Source organism: Ischnura elegans, chromosome 8 (genome assembly GCF_921293095.1).
Source record: "Ischnura elegans chromosome 8, ioIscEleg1.1, whole genome shotgun sequence".
NCBI classification, from domain to species: domain Eukaryota; kingdom Metazoa; phylum Arthropoda; class Insecta; order Odonata; family Coenagrionidae; genus Ischnura; species Ischnura elegans.
This window is the reverse complement of record NC_060253.1, coordinates 39,809,367-39,823,422: the sequence shown is the minus strand read 5'-3', so window position 1 is coordinate 39,823,422 and position 14,056 is coordinate 39,809,367. Positions and strand designations below refer to the sequence as shown.

Below are 14,056 nucleotides of genomic sequence, written 5' to 3'. Positions count from 1 at the left end.
TATTTTTACGTGTTTTTGTATTATGATATGTCACTACCCTCTACGGAATTATTTTGCACTGTTCCACCAAGTTATTGTTCTTGCATGGAAAAAGTAAAAGCATATGCATTAAAAATATATGTTCATTATAAAAACGTGTATTTGTTTATACAAAAAAATACCTAAGTTCTCGAGTTGTGTGAGTTTAATGGTATACTTGTAGCTCCTGGGTAAAAATTTAAGAAATGGCCGGCCTCCGGGGCTAAGCAAATGCAAAGGGCATCGGACCAAGAAGTGTTAAGAAGTATTATAGCAGTCTCCCCTCCCTTCATGAACTTCCCTCTTAAATGAAATGATAAAAACAGTTACAAATTACAACGGAGGCTTCCGCGGTGATTAAAATGACGTCATGATTTTGATGTAAATTAGCATGATTATGTTATGTTAAAGTAGAGAAAAAACCTCGCATACTGAATTAAAGAATTTTATTATTTAGAATAAAGCTTATAAAACAAAATGTGATTGAGAATTTAAATTTTTTCCGATTTAAAAAAATAAATGTCATCCTATTCAGAGTTTTCCAATAATTTAGTAATTTTACCCTTAAACTTCTGACTCGTGTATAAACTTATTATAATATTTTGGTGCAATTAAAATATTGAAATTCAAAACTAAAAGTACTAAGAGTACCCTGCTAGCTGGTAGAGCTTGACTTAAATAAGGATTATTAATACCTTATCAAACGAAGAAAACTTTCCGACCTTAGTCAGTTTTAATAGGTGATTATTAAGGCATGTTTCCCTGAGCTCTGTGCCTCATGCATGCATTGGTAACCTCAGACGATGTAAAACTCCTATCTACTCGTATAGAAACTTGGTCCCTGTGACGTCACGTGGAGTGGCATCGCATGGGCGCCAATCTGGCCTTTTTCATTTGAGGATAAAATTGACCCTTGCCATTCGTCTAAACCGGTATTTCTAAAACAAAATAATTTGTAAATTATGAATACACTAATGGTGGGTAACGAATCGCAATAAATGCCTTTCGTTTTCTTTGATGTAGGAAACTACCCTATTGATCAACTGTTTAAATATTTATACATTTTGATTTTATATTAGTTTTAAATAATGCCTATTCCGTCCTGGGATAAATCTATCCGTTTTTTATGCCGAAAACAGATCCTTGGGCGGAATGAAGAATTCACATATTCAGTGGAACATAGCGGGTGAAATGTTAGGGACCATTGTAACATTTCCAGCGTTAGTGAAATGATATTTGATGGTTATTTAAAATACCAGTGTGTGATATTATTCAAAACCAACAACTTCCAATTTTTAAAAAGAGGACAGCAGTAAAAAGTTTTATTGGATTCAATTTGTCATATACAACAAGGATAAGACTCGACAAGAAAAAACATTTGTCTCAGCCGAGATGCGGACACAGATCTACCGATTCCCGGACAGGTATGCTAACCATATACACAGTTACGCTGCACAGTTACATTGGTTACTATACCTGTAATTGATTCCTGGAAAAGTTATGGATGCCGTTTATCGTATCATTACGAGTATTAATGTAGGTTAACAGCCCTAATTATTAATTTCCTGGTGAAGTTCGGATCACTCCAGTGTCAGCGTCGCACGTGGCGACTTCTGTAAATCCATTTAACTGCGCGGCAAATGACAGCAATATTAGATAGCGTTTCTAATTCTGTCATATTTAATGATGTGTATTTATAATGAATATAATATCAATTTTTGTCACTAAAGTTGTACAATAAAGACGTTTAGAGTAATAAATTTATTATTTTTTACTAATAGTGGCGGACCGGAGAATCCTCAATTTGTTTATTTTCGAGATTTGGACTCTCAGTATAATTGCACGATGATCGTCCACTTTCCATTTTAATGACTCACACATGTTCGAATGCTTCCTACATTGGTTCACACATTCTGTCTCTTCCTTCAAAAGGTAACGACATTAAGCGGAAATGGGCCAACATCCGGGACAGTTACCGCAAGGAGTACCACCGAAGTCGACGCGGTGCGGACGGACAGCCCGGGGAGGAGGCAGACGGCCGGCCCAGGAAGAGGGAGTACATCTTCTCAGACATGCTCACGTTCCTCAAGCCCGTGCTCAAGCGGAGAAAGTAAGTGGACGGTCGTGAGGTTCAATTAAAGTTTTCAATCCCAATCCAAAAAGTGGAGCAATCAATACAGGCTGTGGCTGATCTATTGGGGGAGGGGGGCTGAGGGCCAATTGTGTCAGAATGTACACGTGTAGATAACATCGAAATTGTTGGAGGTTACCTCGTAGTATAAAAGTATTTAGTTATATTTTCTGGTAAATTTTCCCTCTATAACGAACTAAAATACAAATTATTTTTAAACTTTGGGCCTATTTTACAGGTATTGGTACAAAAAAAACGACCTACTTCAAGTGCTTAGTAGTGTCATTTTTTATCAAAGAATAAGCCTCAAATCACCGTTTTTAAGTCTTGGAAATCCCAAATTTCATATATCTCCAAAACCCTCGGGATTGCGCGCATTGGCTAGGGAGGAATTCCCCGGAACTCCCATCTCCTCCTCTGGTCAAAGCTTAGTTTCGCCATTGAATACATGGGGAGAAAAAATGTGTCACGAAATTTTAACCCTGGATAGTTGATGCCACTAGGAACCAAAATTGCTGATGAATTTTCGATCAAAAACATGCAATTTTTGAACTTAGAAACTTAAGCCAAGCACTCCGATTAGACGCGAGTACCTGTGCCCTGTTGCCGGATGCGTTGGATACTTCGCGATCTCCGGCAGGCAAAGAATACGAAGTCGTGATTTTTCCAGAGCATCCGGCAACAGGGCAAATTCTCGACCAATCGGAGCGCCTTGCTAAAAGTTTCTGTAGTTTAAAGAAGGCGCGTGTTACGAAACTTTTACAAAATATATCTGTGATTTATGCCGAATAAATATATAATAATAACCCGGTGTAAACTATCTCAAAGTTTGCTTATATCATTAATAAAAATGATATATCCTACTTTTAACCGTCAGATCTGGCTTTATGTTCATTTATGATAAGGGATTAAACTGTTTCAATTTTGTCTTGTTCTCTAATGAAACTGGATCAGATTAAAGATCTGAGTTGATCATATGTCTGATGTGACCTTGGGTACGGCTTTAATGATCTCGTGTTCTTGTTCCAATTGTAGATCCTACTCAATCAAATTATATCAGACTCGATTTAATGTTTGACTGGGTTCGATAAAGTTATGTCAGATCTGATGGAATCAGATAAGGCTTGAATTAATTTATGGTTAGACTGGGCCTAGCTGAATAAGAAATTTTCATGTGAACTAATTTTTCTTTCCCAATGAAGCACTGAAGTAAATTACACTCGTAACGTAATATTTACCGAAACAGGTATATGTGCCATTTTCTAGGTTGTAACTTATGCCATTTTATTGGTCACATCCCAGAAAATGGTACTGAGCCGGCGAAACCCTGGTCAGTCGGTATTACATAACTTTTGAAGTTTACTACTGTGCTTCGTTTCATCTCAATATTTCCGTAAAACAACGCCAATAACCCTTTCTAATATGTCTTCCCACTCTTATAGTCGGCCATCGAACTATATGGCAAACTTCCTGCGGAGCGGAGGTGACACCGTGGCCGAATCGACAGAAGACGACGCGGCGACCACGGAAGACTCTTGCCAGTCCCAGTCATCATCGATCCCCTGTAAGAGGACTCGGACGGACCCCGGAGTCAGCACCAGCAGTGCACCAGTCGTCTGGATCAGAAGCATACAAGAGCACACCAGCCCTCAAGCAACCACTAATCCCTCGATGTTGTCGCAGCAGCGTGCCACAGAAGGCATGAACGTAGTTACCAGAAGACCGGGAAGGCCAAGGCTATCCGAAAATCGGCAGAGCCATCCAATTCGAGAGGCGCCCACGTCAACTGCTTCAACCGTGTCTGGATCTGGGATAGGTGCCATGTCGCCGCCGTCTGCACCAGCAACTGTTCATCCCCAGGCCCACAATCCCCAGCCTTTCCACCACATTCAGCAATCACCTCCTTACCAACAGCTTCATCCAAACTACCAGAATGCACAGAACGTGGGGTACATCAGGGAGCAGGACCCGGACCTGTCCTTTTTGGTCAGCTTCCTACCGGACATGAGGACCATGTCTGAGCTCCAGAAGATGGACTTCAAGATTGGAATGATGAACCTCATGAAGAGCATAAAGTTTCCCTACTCAGGACCGAGTAGCAGCAGAGTTCAGGTCACGAGGCTATCTTCCCACTCTGGTGGGCAAGAATTCGGCCAGAGCTCACGCCAGGGGATTGTCTACGTCACTCCGGATACCCATCACGAATTCGAGGAGGAAAATGAGGTGTGTGGCTCGGAGCTCCCGACAGTTGTGAAGAGCGAGATAAACGATGCGTAAGTCCGAACCAAAGTACTCCACCCTGAAAAGACCGATTCCCATTTCTTGTACCGGACCAGACGTTTGGAACACATTATAGCCTTCTAATTTAACGCCTAATATTGGAGCTCCAGAAGATGGACTTGAAGATTGGAATGGTGAGGATTATGAAGAGATTAGATTTCTCTGCTTAAATTTCGTGTGGCCGGCTGATGATGCGCAGTAAAGCTCATTCCCCTATGGAGGACAGAATTTCGGGCCGACTTTCGCCACGGGATGTTTATAGTTGATTGCAGACACCAATCATGAACATGAGCTGAATGAAGAAGTTTGTATCTCGTATATATCTAGCAGCGATTGAGAATAGCGAGCTGAACGATATGTGTACCTACCCGAACCAAAGTATTCCAACCCGAATAATATTTTTAATGGCAATAATGTTTTTGACTGGACCAGACGCCTGGAACGCCTAAATGGTTTTTTTCATTTTTTTGTGGTGAAGTTTCATTTCAGTTATCGAAATCTGCCATTAAGGAAAGGATGAATCTATGATTTGCATCTTCGATGAAACATGGTGGATTATTAATTTTGATTGTTGTCAGCGTTTTAAACATTTCTGAGACTGTTTCGGAAAGGATGTGCTGCTCATATGAAAGACACCGGATTAATGTCCACTGTTATTTACATAATTGTTCAAGCACACGCAAGTTGGGTATTTAAAAGAAATCAGTAGAATTAGTTTTAAAAAAACGCATCATATACTCAATCGATTGCTGTTTTCTTATATTTTTCTTTGAGGATTAGAGCAATGAATCTGTCTAAAGCGTTTGCATATCCACAGTAAGAAAAATGAAGCGTTTCTAATGGGCCTATTTTTGTAAAACGTGTTGATCATCTGTAAAAAATGACTGGAAGAATTCACGTGTTAATGCGAATAATAATTTTTATATACCAGAATCGGAAAGTTTTTTATCTGTTGTGAGTCATGAAGATGCCTCTAATTCTCAACGTTAATTAATTTACACTGCTTTTGGTGATGTTAGAGATATAGACATAAGGCTTATGCGAAGTGATATGGATGAATAGAGTTGTTGGGATTCCCTACCGCGTATGTTCATTAGTGATGACGGCATGTTTCGCCGGCGATACTGTTGATGCCGATTTAAACGCCAGCGAAATAGTTCGTCCTCACAATGGAACTACGGAAAAGTTAACCCGTGAAACTACATTCAGAGTCAGAGGCTGCTTGTTGGAATATTCTATTTCGTATGTGATGCTGCATAGACTCTTTCATCTTCATGGTAAATTAGGATTTACAACAAGTACTTCTAAGGTTGAAATAATTAAAAATTTGCTTTTTCCATATGAGGTGGGAACCATGAAGAAAAGGAAAAGTTTTTATTGCTTCAACTACTGCGATAAAGGATTTCGACCTAGTCACGCCCGCTATTATTACTCGACTTTTGAGGCACTACATTATCTAATAGTATTCGTAGGCAGCATTTACAAACTAAAAATCATACTATAATTAGTTGGGACGGCTAGATTTCCTGTAGTTTAGGTGCTGTAGCCGCCCTTTGCTGTCTCTTTTGGCTGTGACAATTTTTAAGAAGAGTTATTTTATCTTTTTTTATTAAAAATACCATCCATGTTGAAAATATTTATGCGATAACTCTGTAAATTCACAATATAAATTAAGATGGTGTCGTTACTTTTCTCTAGTGATGGAAGAGCCTAATGGCAAAGGAGAGATGAAAAGTCCTAGCCTACTTGTAGATATCGGAACTACGAAAGAACCGTTTTCAAATGAGTTTATAATAGACTTTGTACTAGCGAAATTACGTCATTTTCTACGTACTATTCGAGCTTCTTCGTAGAGTGGTTCCACAGTACCAGCTAGAAATTGCTGATGTTTATAGCATTATAGTAAAATCTCGTTATTATCGATTTCATTTGGCCATTGATATCCCTAATATTTTAAATATACCTGTTGAGAATTCTTTATTGATAAGGACGTACCTCGCTGCAGGAATGAGCATTTATTACCATTATTGTGGTTTTTTTTTAAATTTATCTGAAGCGTAGCATAAGGTTTTCACTTTGAATATATTTATAAATTTATGTTTTCTTAGGTTTTTTTTTCTGAATGATAGCGCAGTGAAGATGTATAAATGCATTTGCATATATGCCATAAGAAAAATGAAGCGTTTCCATTGGGCCTATTTTTTAAAAATCGTATGGATCATTAGTAAAGAAAAATAGGTTAATGTGAAATTTTTTTTAATTTATGCGCATTGGAAAGATTTTTTATTTGTTGTGTATCATGAAGACCTCGAACCTGTAATTATCAACATAAATTAATTTACGCTGCTTTATGTAATATTAGAGATTTGGACAGGCTTCCGCGAAGGATGAATTAAGTTTTCCTCTGCTTATTCAAAGCATGGGAAAGTTAGTTAGCCACTAAATGTGAATTTTACGGGAGACGAAATAAACAGGTTTGCCAACATTGTGAAGCTAATTTTAGTGTAAAAACTTCGTCAATCGTAACAACCGACAATATTGCACCAATTAACCTTCCTTACCTGTCCATTCTATTGGTATGTGCATGCTCTACCTTCTCCATGAATCAACGAAATTTCGATTTTTGGTGATTTACTACCTTTTCCATGTCAATTGACCTTGTGACCTATTTTCACCGCTTGTTGGCGAATGGTAATTACGTGAACGTTATCAAAACCATTGTGAAATCCCTCAAGCTTCACAGTAAGATTGCAATAATGCAGATTTCGTGTTTAGGGGTCTAATTAGTACGGTGGCTGAAGTTGTCACTAAACTTCTTACCTTTCTCTTAGTAGTGATACTATCACGGGTTTCTGGTTATTTCAACAACAACGGGTGATTTGAGCGATTGGTACTTGAAGGATGATATCACTTGTGTTTTAAAAATGGTGTAATGTAGCTGAAAAATTGTAAAAGAATCAAGTCTGTAACTACATACATTTCGTAAGCACTTTTAATTTTAAGAATCAATTTAGACGTAAGAGAGGTGGGAATATTGCGTGCTGCACATGATTTTAGTCACTGTGAAAGTAACATGGCCTCTGAAAAATTGCTTTTTTTGTAATAAATTCGGAATAAAGTTGAGTTTTTTCCTAAAAAATTCAGTGAGTAAATAATTACACCCAGTGATTTTTAAAGCTCTCAAACTTGATACATATTATAGACGTTTGGTGATACCTTGCAGTATGAAAATACAGCAATTGGAGAAATAGAGAAGCACAATATATCATGCTACATTATTTCAGGGGAAGCGAGGTAATGATCGTAGGATCCCGATTTCAAATCTTGGGTGAATCCATCGAAGACTGCTGAACAAAATCCTCAAAGTGCGAGATGGCCCAGGGAATAGAACTGCCCCCTCTACCCTGCTAGTGCCAGTGACCTCTAAGTTAGAAGAGCATAGAGTAAGTATAGAATATACTTACTCTATGCCAGGAGCCATGTCAGGTGAATACTATATCGTATTCTGTAAATCCGCAAACTCGGAAAATGCTCCTCAGAAGCAAATTATCCTGAAGTCATTTGGTACGGGCCTAAGTTGTGGATCATACTAAAACGCCAATCCGGCCCTAGTCGGTGATAAAGTATACGGAAATTTAACAGTAAGGCCAACGAGCTCCAGGTAAAATTGTCGTCATGACATAAAGGTAAAATAATAAACGAGGTTGTCCAGAGTGTACAGAGGAAGTACAACCCACTTGCTATGGCAGAAAAGAAAATTAGCCGGAGTTCCTTAGGGATGGCAGTGTTGCCTTCTGGCTGACGGAGCGGTGCCAGTCTGACATTCGCCGACTAGGCTCAGGAAGGGAGGGATGGAACTCGTCTATTGTCAATTGTATATCCTTTATTTATCCAATCAGGGGCGCATGGGGTGGAGGGATTCCCGAATGGAGATATGCAAAGGAACGATGAGTCACTGGCCGCACGGTTCATGTGTGGCCCAGCCTGATGGTGGCTCACTCCTTCGTATGTCTGGAAACCCTAGGAGTCGCTCATCACAACAAAATATTACTAAGACAGAAAATATTTGCATGTGTTTGTGCCTAATTTTTTTCCCTGGTCGGTTATTTTTAATAGAATTACTACCCCGAAACTCTGAGGATCATGATTAAGTATCTATGCAAAATATGATTTATGCGACAAAGATTTGCAATTTCCGCGTGGTTACTGATACAATTACCTATTAGATAACGTGATGAGTTATTTTTGGTCATTCATAGAATGAACTCTCCAAAGACATCTATAGATTATGGAAACCAAGCAGTATAATACAAACCCTTGATTTAGAGGATGCATCACTTCGTCTCAACTTCTCCAATTTTATTTATTTTGGAAGGAATTGCTCTTTTAAAACTCGTAATCGGGAAAATTACAGTGTTGTACATTGTTTTTGCAGCATTTATGAAAAAATGAAATAAGCTGTAATTGATGTGTGCAATGATGGGAATCTGAAATCAGTTACAAAGAGGAAAATAAGAGAAGAAAAGGGATGAAGAATAGTATTCACGAACTTGTACTTGATACTTGTCGTTCTTAAAGATATCCATTCTCAATTGTTCAAACAGTCTTAGCCTTGCGCGCAGCCTCCGATTCTCCAGCGGCTCCCAGCCTAATTCGCCTAACATCTGGGTAACGCTGTTTATACGCCCGTGGCAGTTTTTGACGAAACGCGCAGCCTTCCTTTGTATTTTATTCAGTTCGTGGATTAAGCCCTGCACCGCATCCCATACGCTCGCTGCATATTCAAGGTGCGGTCGGACGAGTGCGAAATAGCACCTTTCTTTTACTTTCTCATCCGAAAATCTTCCCACCATACGCTTGACGAATTTCTTCAGGGCTAAGCCGCACATTGCACATATAAGGAATATTCCTTATATGTGCAATGAAAATTTATTAGGTTATTAATTTATATTTAAAATGCGGGAAATGCGGTTGTTTGTTTCTACGGTTCCGTTTATTAATTTTATCAAATATTTAACCTTGATACAATGTAAAGCTAGCGTCGAAACCATCACTGGCTACCCAAAAAATCGGCGGAACATTCTGCATATACTTTACGGAGCAGGTGCCAGAAGCGCTGACGCTATATTTACTCGGGTCAAGATCATGGAGAGCTCTCACAGCTGGCGTGACCTTCGTCAACCGATGCCAAATGGGACGGGACCACGTGAAGGAAACGATCTAGGTGAGTGAAGAGCTCAAGTCTCCATCGTCATCGTTTTAGCGTGGAAAAGATCGGAATGTCGCAAAGTGGTCCCAAATCGAAAAAAACTGGCCAAAATCAATAACGCTATGATCAATACGTATAAATTTCGCGCAAAGATTTATTTCCAAAGTTTTTGATCCGCTAATTCTGAATATTCAACTATTTTTTATGTATTTGAAATACTTTTGTTGTTATTTCACATTTTATTTAAACAATCTATAATTCAAGAAAGCCAATGAAATTTGAGATTATTTTCGCGATAATAAATACAAACAATGCATCTCATAAAACTGAGTTAGATAATTAAACGCATGTATTTAATGAATTGACGCGTCGGCGCGTGATTTTAGCAACCCCTTCGTTTTTTTAACACATGCTCCTGCTGATATTTTGTTATTACAGAAAGTAAAACTGTTCCTCAAAATCTTGAAACAATGGATGTGGCAAAGAGAACACCACAGTGATGGGCTAGTTCACCAGTTTTGCCTTATTATCCATTGTTATAGGATTTAACAAGTGAAGAGACTAGTTTTTTTTCGATTTTCGATCCGGCGTGTGCATATCGAGGTGTTCGCATAGAAAAATCACCGGCGTTAACCCTAGATAAGTTGATGACGTCACGAGCTCGTGTTTAGGGGATTGCAGTATATCAACTACCTCTCCCGTCTATGCAATATTGATCCGTATTTCATTGTTATTTACGACAACGATTCCTTCCCTCAATAAGCGATGCCGCCTGAAAGAGTAAATGATCTGTCTCCCCAATGACGTCACCAACTCCTGAAAAGTGGGCGGCACCTTTCGCGCCGTTTTCTTTTGGGTTGACGATAAGAAATGAGGCCTCTTTCGTTTCAACTTGTCTTTCCCTTTCATCTACAGAATTATTTCAATGAATTGCGATTACGTTTCTAAGTGAACGATATTGCTTAGAGAACGCGAGGATATTATAGTTTATTTCTTCACTGTATTAGAGGAAATACTAGTTTATTGTAGTGAACGAGCAGCGAAGCCTATTTATAAGCGGTTGAACTACAATTCAATTAGAATGTATTTTTCTGTGTGGTTTGTTCACGTAGTCTGTTTATATTGGATTTACTATTGCATTCATCGAATGATATGCACTTCAAAACCAGTGTCCATATAGTAGGGAACATTGTTTTATAACAATGGTTTAGGGCGAAAATAGCCGTAGACAGTGAAAGTTCATTTTACATCCTAATGAGTATAATTTTATGAGTTCTTCGATGCAGGACTCAAAAAATCACGCCTAATCCAAGCGCCATTTCCGTGTAGCTAGCGCTAGAATTTTATATTCGACTTGGAATACCGAATTAATTTGGTAATGGCTCAAAAATACGTACGTTGCCATGCCTTAAATTTTATTTTGATCAATATTTGTGAGTTTGGTGGGAAAATGCTTTTAAAAATTCTAGATATCTTTCAGGATCTCTTGTCAAATCTTGCCCCTATGTTGAAAGAATTTGAATGAAATTGGAATATTTGTGTTGCTTGGTCGGGTCACAGAATTGAGGCGAATTACTATGTAGCTCAGAAAATTGATAAAATGGGAGGCATGTCAATTCCCCTTTTTATGTAAGTAGCATTGCGTCCTCTCTTTTTTTAATGGTTCTTCGTATGTTATCACTACTTCTGTACGTAAAAATGTTTAACATTATGATTTCTTATTGCATAGAGGACAAGCAGACACCCTTTGAAGAATCTCTGCCACCCTATCCCTCATCCGTCCTTTGAATAGGGCCGATAAGCCGTAGTCGCCTTGGCGCCTTTCATAAGGAGTTGGCTCATGTCGACGCCGGGTTTCTCTCTTGTCAAACGACTAATGGCGCACATATTTAAATTTATTAATTATCCAAATAAAACTGAGACGACAAATATGAAACAAAAAAACAATAACTGTAAGTAATTCTGTTTTCATTTTAACCATGTTCTAAACAGCACCATTCCTTTACAAAAGCCAAATTTTTTTAGTAAGAGTGCCTCCCACTAGAAATGTAATCCAGAAATTAAGAATGCATTCGTTATTATATTGCTGAATAGATTTAGATAGCCCAGGGATGAAGTCACTTACAATTACAAGTCTGTAAATGAGTGCATTTAAATAGTTCGTCATTTACTTTGAGAACTCGATTATGTTAACACCGGAAGCGGTAATTCGTAAATAATGGATGGACGCGATGACCTTGACCCTGGGCAATAATGCAGAATTTGACCTTTCGGCCCGTCGCAATGCTGTCGGATGTTCCCGTCTCGTGACCTTCATGGGAAATAGTTACAGCGGCGGCGGCTGGAGCAGCATGCGTTGGCGAATCCCAGAACTACTAGACTCGGGTGTGGTCGATTCCTGGGAGCATCTGCACCCGCCGCACCACGCCGCTCCGCTCCCCTTTCATAGACCGGCATGATGAAAAAAAAAGATTTTGTCATAATCCAGAGGCGTCCTTTTGATTTGAGTGTAGGCACCACTTAACCCATTATAATCCCGCTTGCTAATATAATTGCTTCTAAGTAACATCAAAAATGCATAAATTTTCAGCCCTATTCAGGAAAGAATCAAACCATGTGTTCCTTTTTGTTATGAAGTTTAATGGTGAAGCATGTTGCTGCCACAATAAATGTGATCGAGCAGAAAAAGTTTCGCATTTTTTACTGAAAAGTTTGGAAATTATTTTCTCCCAGAAGCAACTCTGGGTTAGAAAGGGTACATTAGGTGGCCATAATACAGGGTTATCATTAAATAATGTTTCGGTTTTGAACATGTTGTAATGAAATCAGAATTACTCATAGTTTATGTCTTATTTTTAATTTTTCGAATTCGTCGTTTTTCCATTTTTTAAAACAACACACTAGCTAAACAATTCTCTGCTCAACACGACTGGAAAAATTTCTTATTTTTCTACTATACGAGTTTTTTTTATACCTATATCGATTAAATTATGAAATTTTCTGGATTCATATCGCCTTCTATGCCTCTATGTTACCTTTGAGACCTATAAAAGTAAAATATTTTCATTTAATAAACAAGTATATATGTTACATTATGTGTAATAATTCATTACCTATAACTTAATTGTGTAGGGTTATCATGAAAAGAACGGTGCAGTTTTGATTGTGTTTTAAAAGAAAACAGCATTTTTTATGCAGCATGTTTTAAAGCTTATGTTTTTTTCTAATTTTCGAATTTGTCATCTAAAACAGTTTATTTATATGACTAATAAATTTCAATATGGGCGCCCTTAGTCGCTCGACAGGAGAGAAACCCGGCCTCAACATTAGCCTACACCTAACGGAAGGCGCCAAGGGGACCACGGCTTAACGTCCCATTTGAAGGACGGAGAGGGGATAGGGGTGGCAGAGATTTTTCATAGGCTGTCCTAACCCTGCTTGAGTTCCTTTAGGAGGGCCCTTCAAGTACAGCACTCCATTCTTTAGCGGTTAACCTGTAATATTTCAGTACGAGGATCCTTCACTAGAACAGTGGTCCCAAGAATAAATAAGGAAATTAAGGATGTTTCTCATGCGCAGCGTGGGTTTTCGCCCCCAGCATAGACGAAGCGACTTCTATCGAAAATTAAATGAAGCATCATTGAGATGGTAATAAAATAGACAAAGTTCAAATAGGGTAGTTTCCTTCATCAAAGAAACCGAAAGGCATTGATTGCGATTTGTTATCCACCATTACTGTATTCATAATATACAAATTATTTCGTTTTAGAAATACCGGTTTAGATGAATGGCCATGGTCCATTTTTATCCTCATTTGAAAAGGGCCAGATTGGCGCCCATGCGATGCCACTCCACGTGACGTCACAGGGACCTAGTTTCTATAGGAGAAGATAGGAGTTATACATCGTCTGAGATTACCAATGCATGCATGAGGCGCAGAGCTCAGGGAAACATGTCTTAATAATCACCTATAAAAACTGGCTAAGGTCGGAAAGTTTTCTTCGTTTGATAAGGTACTAATAAACCTTTTTTAAGCCAAGCGCTACCAGCCAACAAGGTACTCAGCTACCCTCTAGCATCCTGCGTCTTATCAGCGCTCAGAGCCTCGATCAAGGTCACCTCACAAGACGGGAGGGGGAACCAGAAATACGTCACACGAAGAGATTTCCTTACCCGTCGCGTTTTCGCGCGCTTGAAATTTTTCACTTTTCATTTAATCGCGAAAAATAGATATCGTCATTTAAAAATCTAAAAGCGTGAAATACGTACTCCAGTAGTAATAATCTTCCGATATAGGCAATAAAAAAATAATAGGAAACCACCCTATTACTCATTAATCTACGACATAGGTATTCCTTGCAGAAATTCAATCGATAACTAAAGCATTCTAATAGTAATACTTTTTAAAACCTCGAAAG

The 14,056-nt window shown here is 38.6% G+C and overlaps 1 protein-coding gene across 4 annotated transcripts in view; it reads left to right on the top strand.

Moving 5' to 3' along the window:
* The window catches only part of LOC124163358, a 106,034-nt gene extending 98,466 nt beyond the window's left edge, over window positions 1-7,568 (top strand). For all 4 annotated transcript variants that reach the window (XM_046540218.1, XM_046540216.1, XM_046540217.1 and 1 more), the window contains 2 exons: window positions 1,951-2,128; window positions 3,592-7,568. In XM_046540218.1, coding sequence (XP_046396174.1) covers window positions 1,951-2,128; window positions 3,592-4,426 — 1,013 coding nt within the window. In that variant the 3' untranslated portion in view covers window positions 4,427-7,568. The remainder of the gene's footprint in view (window positions 1-1,950; window positions 2,129-3,591) is intronic.
* Window positions 7,569-14,056: the final 6,488 nt, after the last annotated feature.